At 44.5% G+C, this 23060-nt stretch overlaps 1 protein-coding gene across 2 annotated transcripts in view; it reads left to right on the top strand.

Moving 5' to 3' along the window:
• The window catches only part of nt5dc1 (5'-nucleotidase domain containing 1), a 71068-nt gene that overhangs the window by 30550 nt on the left and 17458 nt on the right, over positions 1-23060 (top strand). For both annotated transcript variants that reach the window (XM_080047555.1, XM_080047556.1), the window contains one exon: positions 18090-18264. In XM_080047555.1, coding sequence (XP_079903681.1) covers positions 18090-18264 — 175 coding nt within the window. The remainder of the gene's footprint in view (positions 1-18089; positions 18265-23060) is intronic.

Here is a 23060-nt window from a genome sequence, read left to right as displayed (position 1 = left end):
TACCTGCATGTAATATGAGTTAATCAAACCTTCAAAGCCCTAGCACAATGGAGTTGTGAAGTAATGCAACCTTCTGTCTGGCCAGCTTTGACTGTCATCCATCGGTTTGAAGAATGGTGAGCCATGAGGGAGCTTTATGTTTTTCGTATGTTTACAGTTTGCTGCCCAATATGCGTATTCAGGAAAGGCCACATTTACCTCCTGTCTCTGCCTCCTATCTCTGAGGACAGGGCTGCATGTAAACACCACCAATCCGCAAGTGACATTTAAGTGTTAGTTCTCCTGTGTTAGGAACAGTGCCAGCCTATTTTCATGTATCAAATCATCTCTTTGCTCTTGACTCCCTTTGTCCTTCCCTTGCAGCGTTCTAACAAACGTGGACAAATGTTCGGTGGGACGATGTCATACATCAGGGTGGGGATGCACACTGTTATGTCTCACTCGCTAAATGATGCCGTAGCAATGTGCGTGCTTTGATCTGGCCCACGTTTGATCTCAGATAAGATCAATTTCTGTTTTGAATGCAACAATAACAGTTCTGTACAATATCAATAAACAAACACTGAACTAGTCAGTGGGGTCAACCAGGTTTACCCTGCGGTGGGATGGATGGCACTGCAATCTTGGTCGCATACACGTATGAAACCATAATTAAAGGTGGAGTCAGCTTTATGTCAAAATCACTTGTCCCAAAAGCAGTTAATAACTCCTCATGATATGTACGTCTGTGTGCGCTGAAAAACAATCTGGCGTTAATACACAGGCTCTGTAAACTGGCATGTTGCTACCCTGTTCTCGCTTTTGTTTACGTACACTTTGTTTACATACCATAAAGAGCCTCGCCTGTGTATAAACACTGGATATTTTTTCAGTTCACACACATAATCAACAGTGGTTATCGGGGATTGTGAGATATTCACTGATTTTGACTAAAAGGTATTTTGACAAGCGTTCTACAGAATCGCTGACTCCACCTTTTATCATAAGATTGGATTGGAAGTCTTTAAGTCTTTTTAATATTGACATTTGTATTTTAAACAATACAAAGAAGACATCGGTCAAGTTATCCAAGTCAGAGCTTTCATTCTTATAACATAAGAATATCTACCTCATAGACTGACCATCTCCTGCCTTATAGTTATAAGAAGGTCATGTGCATTTATCTCAACCATTTTTTCAATGGAAAATCTGATTTCTATTCCCAGGTATTTCATGCACTTTGGCTTCCACCTGAAAGCGGCAGAACCCAAAAGTTAGATGGTTGAAGAAATAGTTTGGCCTCGCTAATTAACGAGACAGTAGCTTGTCGCATGGATTGATTAGCTACTCTATCATTAAATCACACAATTAGAAGTTGTATTAGAGTGTCTTGGACACACTTAAAATACTCACTTGCGTTACCATTGTTGCCTGCTGTTTTAAAAGTTGCAAGGGATTTAATTTAATTCTCCAGGAAAGGTGATTCTGATGATTTCCTCTCTTCTACAGATAGGGTTGGAAGTTTTATATCTTTCCAAAATGTTTCCATTTTCTGTGTGCCATAAGATGTTTGTGAAAGCTTGATTGAATTGAACTTGATCATAAACCATGGTCCCATCCAGAGGTGGACTGGAACAAAAAATTTGGCCCTGGCATTTGTTCCTTGACCGGCCAAATTTCACTGACTTGCTATATAATCGCAAATATTTTAGGCTCTTGGAGATTATTGCACCAGCATGCGGCAGCGCACTTACAGGCTTTTATAATGAAACAATACACACACTGAAGCAATTCAGTCCCTGACTGAAATCATAAAACTTAAAAATGAACCACCATAGAAACATAAAATGGAAAGTGATATTCTCACATAGCCTATTTTAGTTAAACGTGACACTCAAATGCTGTGATGATTAGCCTATTACTCGATCTCACTCTGGATCAGTAGTTGGATTACTGCTGTTAGCCACGGGTAGATTAGCTTCTTTAATGTTGCTTTCACTGGCTTTGGCGGACAAGAACATCTGCGTTATCTTTGCACATTTAGCTGCACCAGCCTCTCGATCTTTCCCTTTTCTCGTAGTTTTCGGCACTCGACTCAATTTTTGTCTTTGATAGGCACTAGTGCTTTTCACGTTAATTTGTTGTTGAAGTTGAACATATGCAGTTTGAATCATGAAAAAGTAAAAGTAAAAGTTTCAAACATAACCTCTGAACTGTCTGGGCCAGTCTACTTGGGGAGGGGCCCCCTCACTCGCCACTTCAATAGTGTTGATTAGGTTGTTATGATTCCATGTCCAGCCCAGCCTCGCCCTATTATAGTGTATGGTTCCATCCTCATCATATATGCTCCATCAGATTAGAAGTTTTTACTGTAGTATACTATATGGTGTAGGAACTATAGACTTGCGGAAAGAGATGGACCCCATGGACTGATGGAGAACTTATTTAAACCATCAGACCACAACAGAGGGCATCTCCTCTCCGTGTCGTAAACAGAACTACCATGTCTAAGACTGAACTGTGCCGTTACACTTGGAGTGTGATGAAAGTTGGTAACACCAAAAACCTTATTTAATGTCCCTATATTCTGTGAAGACAATAGTTGAATTGGCCTTTGATAGCCTGCCTCTCTGCCTTTGTGGTTGTGAACCAGACATGAAACACTTTAAGTATTTGCCATGTTGAATTTAAAAGAAATGTGGGTTGTATTTTAAGGATACGAGTGGATTTAGGCCAACTGTGATGTCTTTACAGCAAGGAGCAATGGAGGGGGCAAGGGTCTTCACTAGAGTTGTGGTCCCTGATCCAAAACAAGGCAGTATTTATTCTATTACTTCCCCTCCATTCCCTTTCCCACTTGTGACCGGGCCCGCTAAAAGTCTAGCCGCACCAGCGTTTGTACTGGAGCAATGGGATATCACTGGAATTACACAAGCAGTGGCTCACGTTCAAGTAAGACTTTGATGTGCTAACTTGTGTGGATGACCAATTTGAATTCATCCTGATAGTGCTGACATTTGAGGATATAGAAATCAGAACAGTCCGAAACACAGGAAGCTATAATATTAGCTAGGGGCTAACCGTACACAAAAGTGATCTTTTGGTACGTACTGTGGTTTTGAAGTCACTGTTCAGTTCGGTTCTCAGTTAAGAAGAAAAATGCAAAAAACTGCTTGTTGTTAATAAGGAACAAGCTTTTAATTAGTTTAACAATAACAGTTAGAGGCATACTATGTGGAGTCCTGTGGAGTGGAGTCCCACAACAATCTCTCAATGATCACTCTCAATGATCACTTCTTCCCCACTAGAATATGTGGTGGTGTGTTTATCTGCACAGTCCTCCTTTCTTTGGCTGTATTTTACACAGTAGCATTTGTTGGAATTTTTTTGTAAACAAAAGACTTAGGTCTAAGCTCCATCCAAGCTCCTCCCTGCTACTTCGCCGGGCCCCGCGCTCACACCCCGTGTAGTTAGATATACAGTACAGTGTTTTAGCCACTGAGCTAACCAAAGAACCAAAGCTATCTCCAGTCAAGGAAGTGGGGAGAGAGCTGAAAGCTGCTGCTCTGTGCTCCTCTGCTGTGGGAGAGATGGATGAGCGTCTTGTCAGCAGCCGTGGCAGTGACCTGAGTGGTTGCGGGTTCAACACTCTCCACGTGCACGGCTAAATTGATTGACACCTAGAAACTTCCCCATGGAGAAATACAAGGGTATTGTTGGCCCTTTTTTCCGAACAGACTTGGTATAAATCAAATAAACTAATCAAACTTTGTTTTAATCGGGGAACCCTTAGCTCAGTTGGTAGGGCGTCCCCAGCATGGGCCTCGGCCAGCAGCGGACCCGGGTTCGATTCCAGCCCACGGTCGTTCTCTGCATGTCACTCCCCTCTCTGCCCCATTTCAACTCTGTCTCTACACTATCAATAAAGCATAAGAAATGCCAAAAAAAATATATAAAAAAAAAAAAATCATATAATTTCTTGAAAATAATTATATATTATATATATAATAGAGCATTTTAGGAGTGGGTCGCTTAGGCCGCCATGTTGCCCTGCCAGGTTCTACAGTACCACAGAATTAATAATATTGTGGGTGTCCTGGCAGTAGTTGATGATGCCATCCTAAGTAACTAGTGACTTGTCCTTGAAGGCCACTGTACCTTCTGTAAACTCTCAAAAAGGGAGGGGTTAGTAAGGGAGCGTTCACGTCTAGAATTTTGACCACTGTATGACGCCAAATACAGCTTTATTACACACTGCACCTTAAAATGTCAGGAAATCTTAATTTTCCCATTTGAGCCTATTAAGGCTCTGCTTTGGAAGCGGTGCATTTTTGGCACTTTTCTTGACTTAAATGATCAACTTACTTTATGGATTCATTGTCTTGTCAATGTTTACCAGAGCAGGATATTATAACTATCCAGGTTGCAGAATATTAATAATAACAACATTTATATAGCGCTTTTTTGGAGGTCACTCAAAGACGCTTTACATGACATAGAATATACAATAGGCCTACATAAGAAAAACAAAAAACAACGGAAAAACAAGATACAGATTCAAAAAGAGGTTTGGAATGGTCAGGTGTGGTGTGGGTGGGTCAGGGGTCATATGCTTTCTTGAAGAGGTGAGTTTTGAGTTGGCTTTTAAATGAGTTGATTGAGTCTGCATTTCGGATGTTTGGGGTGAGGGAGTTCCAGAGGGTTGGGGCAGCAATGGCAAAAACTCTAAAAACGAAAGGACTCAGATCCCGATCAGAGTTGGTTTAGCCATGTTAAATCTTGAGATGCAGCCGTGTCACTACAGCTGATAAAATATCGTAAATCCTTAAACAAAGCAGTTTACCTTAGCTGCTCAAGTGCATACATGAGGCTTTCCAGGGTGATTCAAGTAGCTCCACTAGCAGCATGTGAAAGCAGTGTCTCCACTTCATCACATGTCCTAAAGAAACCCTAGTATCCAACGTCACACAAAGAGATGTGGTCGCTGTGACCATGAGAGGGCTATAAACTCTTCTTCTGGAATGGATGTGGATTGGTTTGTTGGGTTGTTATGCAGCGGGTATCCATAAAGCCATTTCTCATGAAACTAAAAATATGATAAAGACAAAGTAAAGGAGCGTAGTTTATCAAAATGATAGAACGCTTTAGGATAAACCAAAACGTAGTGTAGGAAATATCATATAAAATTTCATTGATTATATGTGTTGTTGGTTTGAAGTGTGGAGGTGGGGTTACATAGTTACATATGAACAAACAAGTAAAATAAAAATCCTTTCTGTACTGTGTGTGCTATGAGTCTTGAATAAAAGTGACTCCCAGCATGCTCTTGGTTTCCTGTTGGTAAGCTATTGTTTATGGAGATTGCACCTTGAGATGGGAGGATCATTCATTACTGAAGTGCTATAATCACCCCTATGATTAAAAGGAACTTGGCCCAGACTTGCTCGGTTTTTATCATTTTGCGTTTGTGCTTTCTTTGTTGTTCTTATGAGTCAACAGGATTCAGCCAAGGTGGATCTACTTAAATATGTTTTAAAGTGAGGGGCAATTTAACGGCTGCATTTAACTTTAGTTAAAAATGTGCCGGGATATCTTTAAATCAGCGATTTTGTTCTATGTATTTTAGATACCGCTGCACCAATTAAGGGCACCTATTAAGGAGCAGAAGTGAATCTACAATGTTATGTGAGCTTGATACCTCAAGTATGAAGATCAGACCTTGATGGATGAATCCTCGGTTGTACTAAGATAGCTCTGGTTAAATATAGCTGTGGTTTGACATAATGACAGATTGCAGTGTCCCTCACGTTTGCTCTGAGTGGAGAGTGTCTGTGATACTGGCGTCACTCCCCCCACTGAGCTCTGCACCCTGGTGTCCAAAAACCACTGTCCCTTTTTTCAGCTGGAATTGTTCTCTGTCGCCTTTTCTCACTCTTTCTTTCAGCAGCATTTCTTCACATGGTAGGACATCTTTGGGTTTAGAGATGATTTAGACCAAAACCTGAAAATTGTGAACTAATCAAAGTTTAACAGTCATGGATGATACTAGGATATTCCCTGCACACTTTAGATAATTAGTGTTATTACTATTTAAGTAGGGGTGCACCTATTGCAATTTTCTTGGCCGATTTGAAGATTTTGTAAAATCCCCCCCCCCCCCCCCCCCTGCTTTTAATGTGAAGCTGTAGGCAATGCTCAGTTTGCATTCTACAGTTTTTTCATGTTTTTCGTTGACTTAAAGGTTAAGTGAAAATGAAATGTAAATGTAGAAAGACGTGTCCCGGGGATTACTGGTCGGTTCAGGAGTCCAGCCAGCTAATTTGTGTTATCATTTTAAGATTCTCCCCCTTCTGTAACAGACCAAAGTCATAAATACAAGCTGTTTGCACCGTGAGGGACATGATGCAGCAATTTGCGGTCCGTGCTGCTAAAAATGAAAGTCCACAGACAAAATGGCCCAGGCGAGTGTTTTCTACGTGGTTCCAACAGGTGCTGGGAAACACAGTTTGTCTGGATGCCTTTTTTAAGAGAAAACACTTGAAATTATAGCTTCCCTTTTGACATCCTCTCCATGTGCCTTTATATAGACACAGCTTGCTGCTCATTAAGTATAACGAGAAAATGGATAAATCTATCTTTTTTTCATCCATGTTTGGATGGCTTTAATCCTCCCTGCTCATTAACTGGGCGATAAAGAAAACGAATGAGCCTCTTAGATTCCCCCCCCCCCCCTCATCACATTTGGTGTGGCTGTTTGTGAAACGCTCCTGCACTCGGCTCTAATTTGCACTGCAACTGTTGATTTGTATATCCTGTCCAGCCCCTCTGATGTGCAACTGTGATTGAGCTGCTGACGCTGGGCAGATCTCCAGCTGTGCCGGCCTGGGTGCCCAGCCTGCACGGCACGCTGCCCAGACACAGGCCACAAGGGCCCTTTGGGCACTGCAGTCCTACATTCACAGCCAGGGCCTGTGCACAGGCACATTTTACTCCACCACACACACACTCACAATGTCAGAAAGCTGGCACTGTTGAGTGTACATATGCTCTTCATCTGCAGGACATTGATCTCATGTTGCTCTGTCACAAAATGCACCTCAGTATTAGAAGGGTCTCTCTAATCTCAGCCTTATGCCAGACAAAGGCCTAAATAAATGCCAGGAGAGCATTTATGCAAATAAGAAATTGTGTTTTGGGGGTTACACTGAGGCCACGTCAGTGCTGGAATACACAAAGCAAACAAACTAAAGCTGTTTACCAAGTTAAAGGACCGTTTCAACAGAGGTCATAGATTATCATCCTATTTTGGGGTCACAAGTCAGACCCAAGTCAGAATTATTTTTCTTTTATATATTGGACAATTACACAGAAATAAATTAAACATAGAAGAGGCAGAGGTACCGGTCTCTATAAACAGTTTAACTCAATCTCCCTTTGAGGGTCTAGACAGAGGGCAGTGGACCACACAATGAACTGTTGAGCAATGTTAAGTTCCTGGGTTTGACTTTTAGTCATTTCCGTTTTTACAACTTGTCAATGGGATACTGAATGAGGTATTCTTTCTTCAGGAAGGGAAATATGAAGGTCACCTTTACCTGTTGATCTTTCCATAGACATAGTAAGAAGCAATTGCAACACCGAACATCACAGCCCTGTAAAGTGGAGGGAATGATATATTTTAATGTGTAACCTTTATCCTTCTTCTGTTCCTTGGTTGGGTATTCTGGAAGTTCTTTGTTTGGTCCAACTGTGATGCATTACAACATGTGTAGTAGACCCATTCTACGAGTTCAGCTGTATAGTACAGTGGTAAATGTCAGATTTTAGTGAAAAACAGGGAATGCTATTTGATAACACAAAGGAGGGTGGCGAGGTCAGTCGTTGTTTATCCTCTCACACACAGTGGTCCGACATGGGAATTTTTTGGCAGGGCAGATCACTTTGCTTCCCTTAGCTGACCTCCCTGGCTGTAGGTAATGAGGCAGGACAGGCACTCTACTGCAGGGTCCCAAGGGAGGAACAGTCCCACAAACTGAGGGCCAAATGTTGATGTGCCGACCTGGTTTTTCTGTTTATCTGAAGAAGTAATGGTCTGTGGATACAATTGCAACTTCTGAAGATTTTTTTGGCAGAAAATCCGAACCAGATGTTTACATCGGAGACATTTACATAGGTGTGGATTTTTTTCTCTCCTGATTGGGATCTTAGATTTAGCATGTTTGTGTTTGTCGTCATCTTCTGGTCAGAACCCTCTTCTGCCCTCTTGGAAACATAAAGAGCTTTTTCCTTTCCTAAGCGAGTCACATGTTCCACCACAGGAGGGCAGCATGGCCAAACCTTTCTAACTTGCAATGCAGCATTTTCTTGAGCTGATCAAAGCCATCCGTCACATTGTGGGGTCCCACTCAAGAACAGAGCAGTTCTAGGAATTTCAAAGCCGATTCAAGACCATCACAGTCATTTCTGATGTCAAAGGATTTGAGGACATTGTCCTCAGCTCCAGTAAGTAGGAAGAAGACACGATAAGCCTCAATTCAGCTTCCAGTGGCTGTTTTTCATAGTTAACAGTTTTGTTGTTGTAGAATCAGGTAGCCACCACAAACACTGAAACCCATGTGGCAGATGTGCCATAGGATAGAATCTCACAAATGGACAGTAAATACAGACTCCCAAACATCTCCAACTTTATAGAATTATATTTGAAAAAGGCCCGACCTCTCCCTCAACATCCACAGTCTCTCACACAGTCAAATTCAAGCTTTACCACACAAAGACCAGCTCTTAATCTCTTACGTATAATCCGTCAAATGTTCAACCAACTCGGGGAAAAAATTGATTATGAGATTTTAAAGCATTAATAAGGACACATTTGTTCTTCAGAGTATTTGCTTGATTGATTGACTGCTTCAAAAGATCTCATCAGGTGGTTAGGGTTAGGTGGCATAACGGATGCTATATCCATGTTTTACTGTGAGGTCAGGACGTTTCCCACATTCTCTGTCCCCATGAGCCTGGTGCAAGCTTGAATAAACCTGAACTTCAAACTTGATTTTAAACATGTTTTGGAAACCGAGACTTTATAGTTAAGTTCATAAACACACAAAGGATATCCAAAGAGTTTGTGTGATTTTACATTTTGTTTGAGCAATTCACTGAAGGCAATTTTCTGTCACTACAGTATGTGATGGACAATGCAGCCTTTTGATATTTTAATTGGAGATCTACGTTTCCTTCAACTTTCGGAATGAACTGAAGCTTTAACCTAAATAGCACAAAAAGCCTTCCATTTATCCCTGCGTTTAGCCATTCTCCACCTGACTGTCGTGGTGATGATTGTGGTAAATGAAATAGATTTAATAATTGTCATGTGAATGATGACTAATTGCAGATTTAATGTTATGCATACATGCCACGGAAACATAATGACAAATCCTCCCTATTTCCATGATGTAGGAACCTTGGTCAGATGGAAACTCTGTCAGAAAGCCCTAATAACTTTGACACAGAATTACAACTAGGGAGCTAAATTTGCACAGTCTCTTCCATAGGGCCTGAACTATATAGCATAAACACCATGCTGGTTCACGTTCTGCAGGCTCTAATGTTTTGCCTTATTTGCAATGTGGCCTAAGGATGGCAACATTGTTCTTTACCTTGTCACACAGTAAAATATCTCCACAACTAGTTAGTGGGGGCTGTTCTATTGCTGTAGAACTTTTCTTACGTCTAAAATTAACATTGCAGATTTGTTGGGACTTTAGCACAGCTTTAGAGCTCTAGTCTCTGTCGGCCACAAAAATGCAACATATAATTCAAACGGATAAGAAAGTATCGGAACTGTTTTGTGAGTTCAACAAAAAAACTGAATAACGACGCTTTGAGCCACACTCAATAAAGTGTCTATCTCTCTCTCTATCCCTCTCTCTATCTATCTATCCATCTATCCATCTATCCATCTATCTATCCATCCATCCATCCATCCATCCATCCATCCATCCATCCATCCATCCATCCATCTATCACTGTGTAAACCTGAGTATCTGACTGCTATGTCGCTCTGAGGGCCCAGGGATATTCCTGAGAGGCATGGGCTCCTTGCCAATGTAAACACCTGAGCTCATGAAGCACATTGAGCCTACGCATGACATATGCAATGTGCTTTATAAATAAACTTGATTGATTGATTGATGAATACACGCCACTCTTTCACACCCCACACCCTATTTATTATAACAGCAAATCTCACATATTGGTTACCTTCTTCATATCAAGAGCACATACCACATGTGGGTTATCTATTTTTTCTTTTTTGATATGGCATATGTGTCAATGTTAAAAAAAAATTGTTCCACGCTTTCACATGATTAGGTCATGCCGTTTCAGTAAGTAAGTAAATGTAAAGTAGAGAAAAAAGGTTAGTGGTTTTCTATAGGACTTATCAGGGTTAGGAAAACGGCTTAGTTCCTGTCAATACAACCACTCAAGATACCATTTTATCAGCCTTCCTCTCATTACCAAGATAGCAGTATTACTATTTCATAACCTGTTAGTCACACATAACCTTACCATTATACGTTGCCAATCAACCTCAAGTGCCTCTTTTTCTTACAGGCTATTTTTAATTCCTTATTCATGAGGCTTTGCTAAGAACATTAGGTCAAGAGGAATATTCTGTTATGAACTGGGATTGTGTAACACGGATCTGGGGCCTCATTTATAAAGCTTTGCGTGGGATTCACGTGGAAGCTGGCGTACGGAAGAAATGTAGGATGTACGTGCGAACAAAAATATTCGGATTTATAAAACAGTGCGCACTCACGTCCTACGCCTGTTTCCCTTTATAAATCACAATCCACTCTAAATGTGGCGCAGCCTTTGCGGGCTTCACGTAACGCCCATATTTACCCATACATAGTCATTGACACGCCCAAATTAATATCATTTACTGAGTGCATGAAGGCGGTAGTGGCAATCGCCGAATGAAAGGGAAATGGAAAAATAGACTCCACACGGTGTGGATCCAGGGCCCCAGGATGCTGCCTTCTCCGAGCAACCAGCATGGACATGTGGCCAACCCATTAGTATTGCATGGTGAGGGGTGGAGCTTATTTTCATACGGCCCGTAGGCAGATTTCCCTGTCCACACAGTACAAGCGGCGAACAAGATTGTGTCTCTGCAAAATTTTTCTGGATATCAATCATAGGCTTGTAGTGATCTTACATAATTCACCTATGGAACTGAAGTTCCGGGGTTCCGGGGGAACTGTTATGACTGGGGGAATTTCCTGTTTTTGTCTTGTTGGCGTTTTGAGACTATCAAGAGTTTACTGTCTGCTCCGTTGTTGTTACTCGACAAGTGTATTAATGTCATTAAAGCAGTTAGCTCCGTCTTTTGACACTCCGCCTCCGACTCCCGTCTCTACACGCCACATTGGTGACCCTGACGTCAGTCCCGCTGAAGATTCCGAGACTGATTTGAATATCGATCGCAACAGCATGGCGCTTTCCATCGTTCTCAAACTGCCGAAGTTCTGGGAGACGTCCGCGGCAACGTGGTTCGCACAGGCAGAGGCTCAGTTCACCCTCCGTGGGATTACGGATGATGCCACACGCTATTACCACGTCGTCTCAGCACTGGAGAGCTCCACTGCAGCCAGGGCAGTAAGCTTTATTACATCTCCTCCTGCCCAAAATAAATATGCAGGGCTCAAGGCTTACCTCCTCAAAATCTTTGAACTGTCAAGATCGGAAAGAGCCCGGCGTCTTCTTGCCATTCAAGGCCTGGGGGACAGCAAACCCTCCGAACATATGGAAATGATGTTAAACCTGCTGGGCACGGAGGTACCAAATTTCCTTTTCATCGAACTCTTCCTGCGACACATGCCACCACACGTCCAGACAGCGCTCGCGAATACATCCATCACGGAGCCACGGGCTCTGGCAGAGGAGGCAGACAGGTTCTTTCTGGCCACCCAGCGTTTCGCCCCGGATGTGCTGGCCCCGACACGCAGTTACACTCGTGCGGGCAGCAGCGCTCCCCTTGGCGGAGGACACGCGTCCACCGACAGCCTTACCGCTGCGGGCTTGTGCTATTTCCATGCACGTTTCGGGGCCAAGGCAAAAAAGTGCCGCTCTCCGTGCACTTTCAACGCGGCGGGAAACGCCAAGGCCTGCGCTCAGTAGTGGCCGTGAGCGCAGGCACAAAGGGCCGGCTGCTGTTCATCGTGGACACCCTCTCCAGGCGTAAATTCCTTTGCGACACCGGTGCACAGAGGAGCGTGGTGCCGGCTACGGTGGACGACGCCGCCGGCGGGTTGCACGGCCCTCCCTTGACATCTGCCAACGACACCCCGATCCGAACGTATGGCACGAAGTCTGTGGATTTATGTTTTGGAGGTCAACGGTTCACATGGGATTTTGTTACAGCCGACGTCTCCTTCCCCCTCCTCGGCGCAGATTTTCTGTGCGCACACGGGCTGCTGGTTGATGTCAAGAACGAGCGCCTGGTGGACGCATTGACCTTCTCCTCGTTCGCATGTGTCTGCGATGAGGGGACATACGACGGCCTTTCTAGCTCGCTCTCTGAGGGTGACAAGTACCAGCGGCTGCTCAGAGAGTTCTCTAGCCTGCTGCAACCAACCTTCTCGTCCACGTCGACGAAACACGGTGTGGAGCACCATATTGAGACGAAAGGGCCCCCTGTCCATGCCAGGGCCCGACGGCTCGCTCCGGAGAGACTGGCGGTTGCTAAGGCTGAATTCGCCAACATGGAGCGCCTGGGCATCATTCGCCGTTCCGACAGTCCGTGGTCCTCGCCACTCCACATGGTTCCGAAGCAGGATGGCGGCTGGCGCCCATGTGGAGACTACCGCCGCCTGAATGACGCCACCACGCCCGACCGCTATCCAGTGCCCCATATTCAGGACTTCTCCGTGCATCTGGCGGGGAAGCTCCTGTTTTCCAAAGTCGACCTTGTGCGGGGCTACCACCAGGTTCCGGTGCACCCTGCGGATGTCCCGAAGACAGCTGTGGTCACTCCGTTTGGGTTGTTTGAGTTCCTCAGGATGCCATTCGGCCTGAAAAACGCGGCCCAGTCCTTCCAGCGGCTGATGGACTCGGCGCTGAGGGACATGCCTTTCATCTTCGTCTACTTGGACGATGTCCTGGTCGCCAGTTCCTCGGAGGAGGAGCACCTCACACACCTCCGGGCCCTCTTCACAAGGCTCGACCGCCACGGCTTGATCATTAACCCGGCGAAGTGTGTTTTTGGGGTGCCGTCCATCCAGTTCCTCGGGCACCTCATCAACAGGGATGGTGCCGTCCCCCTTCCGTCGAAGGTGGAGGCTGTTTCCAACTTTCCCCGCCCACGTTCGGCCCGGGGGCTCCGGGAGTTCCTGGGGATGGTCACCTTCTATCACCGATTCATACACCGGGCGGCCCACACTATGCGCCCGCTGTATGAGGCCCTCAAGGACAAGGCGCCCGGCCAAGACGTCGACTGGACTGCAGAGAGGGACAGAGCGTTCGAGGACACTAAGACTGCATTGAGCCGGGCCGCGTTGTTGGTCCACCCGTTGCCCGGAGCTCAGGTGGCCCTCACAACCGACGCGTCCGACTACGCGGTTGGCGCGGTGTTAGAGCAGTGGGACGGTGGCGCCTGGCAACCGCTCGCCTTTTTCAGCCGCCAGCTGGTACCCCGGGAGCGCAAATACAGTACTTTCGACAGGGAGCTGCTCGGCGTCTGGCTGGCAATCCGTCATTTCCGCTTCGCCCTGGAGGGCCGTCAGTTTACGGTTTTTGTGGACCACAAACCCCTCACGTTCTCCATGTCCAAGGTAGCCGAGCCGTGGTCCGCCCGCCAACAGCGCCAGCTGTCATTCATCTCTGAGTATACCACGGACATCAGGCACATCGCTGGCAAATCCAACGTGGTCGCGGATTGCCTCTCCAGAGTGATCGTCGGCGCGGTGCAGCTGGATCTCGACTACTCGCGTATGAGTGCGGAACAGGCCACGGACCACGGTTTTCAGTCCCTCAAAGACTCGGACACCGGGCTGCGCCTGGAAAAAGTGGCGATCGGCGACTCAGGGGTCAGGTTATGGTGTGACCTCTCCACCGGCCAGCCCAGGCCACTGGTCCCTGCCGGCTGGCAGCGGGCTGTTTTCGAGGCAATACACGGCCTGTCCCATCCCGGTAGGAGGGCGTCCGTGAGGCTGGTCTCTCAGAAGTTTGTCTGGAAAGGACTGAAGAAGGACGTACGGGCCTGGGTCGACTCGTGTGTGTCCTGTCAGCGTGCAAAAGTGCACCGCCACACCAAGGCCCCGTTGGAGCCATTCGTCGTCCCTGGTAGGAGGTTCGACCATGTCAACATCGACCTGGTGGGGCCACTCCCCCCTTCGCATGGTTTCACCCACCTCCTCACGATGGTGGACAGGACGACGCGTTGGCCTGAAGCTGTGCCACTCACCTCGACATCGTCTTCCGATGTGGCCCGTGCGTTTATCGGCACGTGGGTCGCGCGCTTTGGGACACCTTCGGACCTCTCCTCCGACCGGGGTGCACAGTTTACCTCGGAGATCTGGAATGTGGTTGCCAAGGATCTGGGGGTTAAACTGCATCGCACTACCGCATACCATCCTCAGGCTAATGGTTTGTGCGAGCGGTTCCATCGCTCCATGAAGGCGGCCTTGCGTGCCAGTTTGACGGACGGCAACTGGTTTGACAAACTTCCCTGGGTGATGCTGGGGCTCCGGACGGCGCCTAAGGAGGACCTGCAGTCCTCGTCTGCCGAGTTAGTCTACGGTCAGGTGCTGCGGGTTCCAGGGGATTTCATTCCGAACGCCACAACACCCTGGTCGGCGGCCAGGCAGCGGTCCTCTCTGCTGGAGGTCGCCAAGCAGTTCGCGCCCGTCCCCACTTCGCATCACTGCACCCCCGTTTCCCTGGTGCCACCCAATCTGCACACGGCGGAGTTTGTGTTCATCCGCCACGACGCCCACCGTGGACCGTTGCGCCCCCCCTATGACGGGCCGTTTAGGGTCTTGCAACACGGGGATAAGAGCCTGGTCGTGGACGTCGGTGGTAGGCCCGAGACTGTCTCTGTCGACAGGATCAAGCCTGCCCACGTGGACATTTCCAGACCGTTGGAGTTGGCCCAGGCTCCGCGCCGTGGACGCCCCCCGTTGCCACGCCCCGCTGGGCTCCCTGCCGCCTTGTCGGTGCCGTTGCCGCCCAGTCCTGGGCTTGGTCCTGCCGCACCCACCACGCCCCTCCCCTCTTCGGCCTCTGCCGCTCGTTCTAGTCGCGGCCGGGCCATCGTGCCTTTCCGGCACGGGGACTTTGACTATGGGTGAATTCTGGGGGGGCTTGTGTAGTGATCTTACATAATTCACCTATGGAACTGAAGTTCCGGGGTTCCGGGGGAACTGTTATGACTGGGGGAATTTCCTGTTTTTGTCTTGTTGGCGTTTTGAGACTATCAAGAGTTTACTGTCTGCTCCGTTGTTGTTACTCGACAAGTGTATTAATGTCATTAAAGCAGTTAGCTCCGTCTTTTGACACTCCGCCTCCGACTCCCGTCTCTACACGCCACAGGCTCATACTTATCTTTAGACCATATACTATTAAAACTGAAGTTTTCTCATTTCAAAACGCCACCTCAAGCGTTTTATTAGCCCAACGGCTTTTAACGGCTTTCAGTTTGTTTTCGCCAGGCTAGATGCTACAGAACGAGAATGATTCTACTCCCGCCTCCAGTCCGCTACGCTTGCCGCCCTCTTTCTTGATAGGTCCATAATGCAGCTACGTCCATGCTACGTCATGCTTTGGGCCGGATGGAATTTCCGGATTATACTTCCTTGTTGCTTCTCTGCGCCTATGAGCAGCTTTCATAGGAATGAATGGGCGCCATGTTTCAATACGGTGTCCATTTCTTTATATGTCCATGTGTGGATCACTGCGGTCACGCCGAAGTACCCGTTGGAGAAGTGGCGACCAGGGAAAATTTAGTTTGGTGGCACAGTGTGAGGGTAAAGGCGTCAGAGTGCAGCCTGTGGCGATCTCTGTGAACGCTGTGGTCGAAATAAAAAGAAGCGATCCGACATAAAAGTGGACGCAAAAAAGTGCATATCCTCACACAGCAGTGTTTGTGCCACGAGCGGGGGACACTGAGACCCCCCATGAGATACAGATTCGGAGAATTCATCTCGGTGCAGTGACGGGCGGCGGAGGGTTAATAATAAACTTCAGTCCCTTTCAAAACACAGTTACGACGTGCTTAAACACAAAGAAAAACACATAGATAAAACGGACTAAAAGCCGCGAAAAATTAGCACAGTAGGCTATGTAATGTACAGTAGGCTTATGATTAGTGTGTGGAACTGTGTACTCCTGTCTGCCTGACTGAGGCATCGAGAACAGCGTCAGTGTAAAAGTAATAGGCTGTATTCCACCTCAATATTATCAGAATGAATCCAATAACATGCAGATAGGTTATTCTTTAATAGCCATAACTGCAGAGCTTATTCAAACGTTTTTTTTTTGCACTCATATATCTCCGTTTGTAGGCTATTTAAGATCCTAATTCGTTTAGTTTTTGTTGGTATCACTCCATGGAAAAATCCGTGGAGGAATTGTTTTTATTAGTTGTAAGAATGGCTTCATCCGTTTTGCAAAGGAACTCCCTATATGATAGACCTACATGGCTTATAATAATAGGCCTATATCTGGATTCATTTTACACAAACACATTCGTTCTCGCACTTCATACATGTGCCGACGGAGTCGCCGTTTCTCTTTTCTCCACTTTCTGTGCGTACGCATGGGTCAGAGTTTGCGTGGAGGACCGCACTCTTCCCGTCAAGTTTGTTTTTTATAAATCCCAATATTTGCTTAGAAATTGGCGTGCGCCCTCTTCTGGGCGTACGCAAGCTTTATAAATGAGGCCCCAGAGCACTGCCTTTTGTAACTCTTTACTGGCAGGATGAACTGATGAGAGACCATCGACAGTTCCTCAGAAGAAGGGAGCATGACCCTGAGCTTCCCGTTTCCATGAATTTGATGCAGAGGATTAAGCATGACAAAACAAAAGCAAATCAGTAGCTAACCATTGGTTCCTGGCATTTGTGGACACAGCAAAACCAAAGTTAAAAACTCTTGATACTTAGTTTTTTCTTTATCAGAGATTCCAACTGATTTATGCTGTGTCCAGCAGCTCATGTAAAGTGTCTAGCCATTGCCAACATTAAACCTGTAACATACAGGAAGGGATATGTTTTTTGATTTGCGTCTTCTAGAAAAAGAAAACAATGCTCATTGCTGATGCTGTTAAGTTCTATTTGGTCATTTTAATAAGCTAATGCATTATTGGTTTATTTCATCTGAAGGCTCATCTTTGGATAATTACTCTAGCTGGCAAGCCAGGCACTAATATGCTAGTGCCAGTAAGTCAAAATAGCACGATGCCCACTAACATTTATTCATTCAGCTTTAGGTTCTAAAGCAAACAGTAACTTTTTACTGGAAGTACCGTAGTTAAGCTAAAGCAACATTACATTTTATTAAAAGCAATTAACATGCCATTTACCACCACACACTCTAGCTTAAGTGTGTTCAGCTACTGTTTCTATCAAGTGCCAAATGGCAATTACTTTTAAGTAATTTATTTAAGAAATAGGCTAGGTTAACTTATTATCATTTGGTCTTATTACACCACAAAACAGATTGCAGAGACTTGCGTAGTCTATGACAACCTGGTGGTAGTTTCTGTAGATATTACTGAAAAATAAATGGTCCATTCATTTCATTACATTACAATATGACTAAATCTAGTTTTAGTTTTCTGTTCTGTGCCTTTAAGTTAAAATGCCCCAAACTTTGTCCCCTTCCATTAAGAGACCAGTTTTGATTGTGTTTTTAGTGTTTATTTTATTTTATTTCAAATTTTCATTTCAGTCCTTGCTTGTGATGATACTCTCTTTTCATCCCCCTGTACTTTTGTTAAGCTTGGGTGTCTTTAAAGGTGCTTTATAAAATTAAACTATTATTATTATTAGTATTAGTATTATTAAAAGTCAGTAGTCTAACTACAGTATGTTTGTGTTCCTGTACAGAGGATGCAGGGACTTACTTCCCCAGTGTGAAGAGGGACCCGGGCCGATACCTGCAGCCCTGCTCCGACTCTGTCAAGGCCTGGCTACGCAGCATGAAGAATGCTGGGAAGGTCCTACTCCTCATCACCACCTCCCACGGTGACTACTGTAGGCTGATCTGTGAACACATCCTGGGGTAAGAATGCCCACACAGGGACCAAAGACTTGGCCCCCTCCTTAAAAAGTCCAGTACCCTGTCTGCATTACTTTGATGACATTTTATTTAAGTAAAAGTTAAATTTCCAGTCTTAAAATCTACTCAAGTAAAAGTAAAAAGTAGCTCATATAAAATGTAGTCAGAGTAAACGTTATTTAGTTACTTTTTTAATAGAAGGATGGGGGGTGTATTTGTACAATTTAGGCTAAATTATATTGGTTGTTGTAAATGTTTTGGTATAGTTCCTCAACGCCTTATTTCAGACTGTGTGTGTACTCACACTATATGCCTGTGTGGAGGGGAGTTGGCTGCCATGGCGCTGCTGCAGCCTAAGGCTCTTCGTAGCGAGCGTAAGCTACATTTCAAATGAATGACTGGCGGCTGCTACTAACGGGCTAACGTTCATGAAGCTTTTAGTGTAACGAAAACGCAAATAGCAAGCACTCTGTTCTACTCTTTCATTGTGAGGCCAACACTGAAGACATGCTGCAAGCCAGCGGAGCTGGGAAGAGCTGGGAAGTTCCTGTGTCTGCTTCAAAATAGTCAACTCACGTTTCGCCAGTTAAATGCTTTTAATGTATCTGTAGGAAATGTTCAGTTTGAATTAGCAGTAACTTAACTATTGTTTTTTATGCACACCGATTTTTCCTTTATTTCCTTTTTTTTACCCAGTAACGGATATGTTTTAAAATGAACGTTGTACTGTACAAACAAAACATACTCTTAAGTAAAAGTAAAATTACAGATTTTATAAAGTACTACACACAAAAAACGACTCAATTACTGTTACGTGAGTAAATGTAACGTTGAAATGTTAGGTTCAGGGCCAATCAGAGCAGGCATGGGCTTTTTGGAAGACGGGGATTAAAGAGTTAGGCTCTAAAATCGAGCGTTTCAGACAGAGGCAGAAGAGAGGAGATTTAGCAACGGCACTGGGAGAAATATAACTTTTTTTTTACACCACACCATGAAAACAGTTTCTAGTAGAAATTACAATTTGGAACCTGAAAATGAGCATAATATGTGTTAATTGTATAGTCGAAGGTGAGAGCAGCAAAGGGATTTACTGATTGTTTTAGCAAGCTTTTTGTAGTTCAACACTGGCTTTGTGTATTACTGACATCATGCTGTTAGTAGCGCACACTGTGTGGTTTTTGGGTTTATTTTTGTAGCCTGCGCCCTGTTATACACATGATCAAGCAGCAAGAGAGCCCTGAAAAAGTACAGTGTCCATGTTACTGCTGTGCTGTGACAACTCTAGGACCCTGTTGTTCTTTGGAAGGGGCTGTTAGGTGATCTGCTTTTTCACTTCCCATGCTCAGAGCTCAATGTTTTCTGAAGTCCAGCAGATCTGGAGGTTGAGTAAAGCTGTTCTAGGCCTGAATGCCAGTTTGTCTCACGGGGCCCCCCTACCCCTATCACCTACCCCACGCCCCCCTCCCTCCCTCACCATTTCCTGTTCAGCGAGTAGCCTGGTCATTCCTGTTGTTCCTCACCCCTGTCTGTGACCTCAAGCGCAGCGGCATGTGTCACCTCCCAAGGAGAGCAAGTCAGAGCCCCAGCTGTGTATGAGTGTGTGTGCTCCAAATCATGTTCAAGTCACCACTTTACAAGGTCGGGGGGATGCAGATTTATGTTGTGATAGCACCAAGAGGAAGTTGGGCCGGCTTCATCTAGCCAGAGGTAGTTTTGTGGAGAAGTGTGCTTTGTTCACTGATTGGGTCCGCCTGCTTTACGATCCTTCCTTTTTTTCCCTACAACCTAAGTTTGTCAAACTAACTATTCTTTTGGGAAGTACTTCCGCAATTTAGGTGCCACATGACCAAATTTTCTCTCTCTCTCTTTCTCTTTCTCCCCTGTGTCTCATCACATCTGCACTTCACTGTTGAAGAAAACCTTTGTTGTGAAAGACGACCTCTCCCATTTCACTGCACAGTAGGCCTGGGTGATTTCACCTCAAATCAATATCTGTATTAATTTAACATTTTACCTCGATTACGATTAATGAAGGATTATTTTACTCTTATGTCCTCCTAAACTAGTTCACCGACAAGGTTTTCACTGTAAATATGCCGAACTATTAAAGCCTGGATATTTTATCAAATGAAACATCTTTCTGATTATTTTTTTATGAAGTAATTGAACAGATGGACTATTTATGGTTATTAACTGAATATTTCCCACTGAAATCAAAGCATTGCTTGCAATGAAAATGTCACATTTGAGTGTGTTCTCTTAAACATAAGAAAATATATATCTTGTATTTCTTGCAAATCAAGTAAACTATTTTAAATATTGCCACTTGAAAATTAGAAAATAACTTGAATGTCTTGTAAAAAGAAATATTTTAAATGTCACATATAGGGGAGAACGGGGTAATCTGAGGCACTTTTTACATTTGCTCCCCTCTAAGCGAGCTAAAATGATTTATCACTCAAATTTACACATTTCCCATTAATTCAGGATGTTTCCTAGAAATGGGCATTACTCAGAACACAGGAGAAGACCCAACTGGATTATAACATCAGCCTGTCATACTCTAACTAGGCCTACTCTACATTCCAGCCCTGAAGGTTACAGGGAAAAATGAGAAGGTGCTCTTTCCGTGTGGTTGCCCCAAGTCGTCTTCCTGGTGTATTTCCTTGGCATGATGGCTTTTCTACAATGTGTATGACATTAAAATAAACATATCTTATGTAATATTATATTAAAATATGTTTAAGACTAAACTTAACTTGTGCCTCATGGTGGGGGAAAGTGAGACACTGTCTCACTTTCCCCCACAGCATTTGGCTCACTTTCCCCCACCACCACAATTTGAGAAAAAACTACCTCTCTTAGCATTGCAGGCTAATCTATCATCACATGGTTTTTATATGTTGGTAGTTCATCAACACGTATGATAGAAGTTTTTCTATGTGAATACATTTGCTTTGGCACACCAGTTGATTAAGTTGACAGCAAGAAAATGTACTTTTACCGTTGCCTAGATACAGGGGGTGGCTCACATGCCTCAGATTCCCCCGTTCTCCCCTATATTTTTTTCTCATTAAATCATTGCTGATTAAGATTTTAGAAAGAGGTCATGAAAATAATCCACATGTGCAAGATTAAGTCGATTACAGGGTCTGAATGTCGGTTCAGACCGACTACACAGTGCTTCTTCCAGGGAAAGCCGTCAGTGGCCTGCAGCTGTTTGTGTGCAGTGAACCGGCTGGAGGCCAGTGACAGTCTGCTGTCAGAACTAGCACTACATGACTAGAGCTGCCTGACAGGAGGCTACTGGCCAACACCCAACACACCATCCAGAGGGGCTGCTTGTACTGTTGGCCTCCACTAGATAAAAACACTTGCATTTAGATTATTTAGGTGTTGTTAAATCCTCTTATGTGTTGAACTTAATTTCTGGTTTAAGACGAGACACTGCATGTGAATAGGGTTACGTTATCACTTAAATAAATCATTATGAAATATTTTTTGTATAACATATTTTCAGAAATGTTTGAATAACTATGTAGATTATCGGCACCCTTCCGTTGGGGTAAGTCTTCCCAAAAGTGTGGAGCTTCACACTGCATTCCGTTGATTGGTCGAGAGAATCATTTTCGCGTTAAACCGCTGTGTGTAATCACGCGTGATCAAGAGTAAAGAGTCTTGTGTTTAGAGAAAATGTTCAGCGTGCAGCTCTCTGTTTATTGTGTGGTGTTTTTCCTCTTTATTGAATTAATCAGTGGGATACACTGTGTCCCACGCCTACAATGTCATGAGAGTTACATAGCTGCCGCCGACAGCGGCGTTCGACAGCTCGATGCTCTTACACATATTCTGACCGCGGTGGAAACAGAAACCAGATCTAGGGTTACCGTGCTGACCCGAACCATGCCAACCCGAACCGCAGAACAGATTTTGGTTGAGCCTTTTTTCATTTTGAAATAAAAAGAAAATACTATGTACAGGTCTTTAAAGGCATGTTTTTAAGAACGAAATGTAATATAAATCACACAATTTACAGCATATGAAAAAATCCTTCTGTAATAACATTAGTGCGTAAGAATGATTATGGAAAGTTTAGTTGATGTATGTGGTTTAGAAGTTGAGATTTCTGGTTCAGAATGAAGTCGACAGAATGAAAGCGTTATGGAAGCAAAACAGACAAAAATCTCCAACTTGACAAGTGCTGGAAAAAATTACGTTATTGTCTGCAGTGTCTCAACTTAAATGAAGTGATGACTGTCTTTAGCTTCACCTTCACTGCAGTAACATGACTTCTTCTCAACTTCGTTTTGAAAGTAAAATCTTCTTAATCTTAGTTAGTTACACAAAGTTCACCGGTTGCACATAAAAGCAGGGACAGTGTGGTTCATGGCCGGGGCAGCCAGGGCTCCCTGACAACTACTTCAACTGAACACCCTGTCCTAGAGAGAAATATTTGTTGGAATCCTGACCCCGCCAACTGTCTTTGGAACCATGACAAAATAACAGCTTTTGACTTAAGGTCATTTGCTGAGTGAAGAATGCATGCAAGCATTCTTAAGTTGATTATATTCATGTTCCAGACTTTAAACCACACTGCTCAGTCTGTTTGTCTCTGCATCAGTACAACTTGCATCAGAGGCTAACTTTTATTTAAGCTTACTACCAGTGTTGGGCAAGTTACTTCAAAAGCGTAATGCGGTATGTATTACTTGTTACTGTCATTTCAAAGTAGTTAGTTACATTACAATATTACTGTCTTTGAATTGTAAGGCATTACACTACTTTTACATTACTTTTGC

The sequence above is a fragment of the Ammodytes marinus genome, assembly GCF_949987685.1.
Source record: "Ammodytes marinus genome assembly, chromosome: 19".
NCBI classification, from domain to species: domain Eukaryota; kingdom Metazoa; phylum Chordata; class Actinopteri; order Uranoscopiformes; family Ammodytidae; genus Ammodytes; species Ammodytes marinus.
The sequence above is the reverse complement of the archived record's forward strand: the minus strand, read 5'-3'. Positions and strand labels throughout refer to the sequence as shown.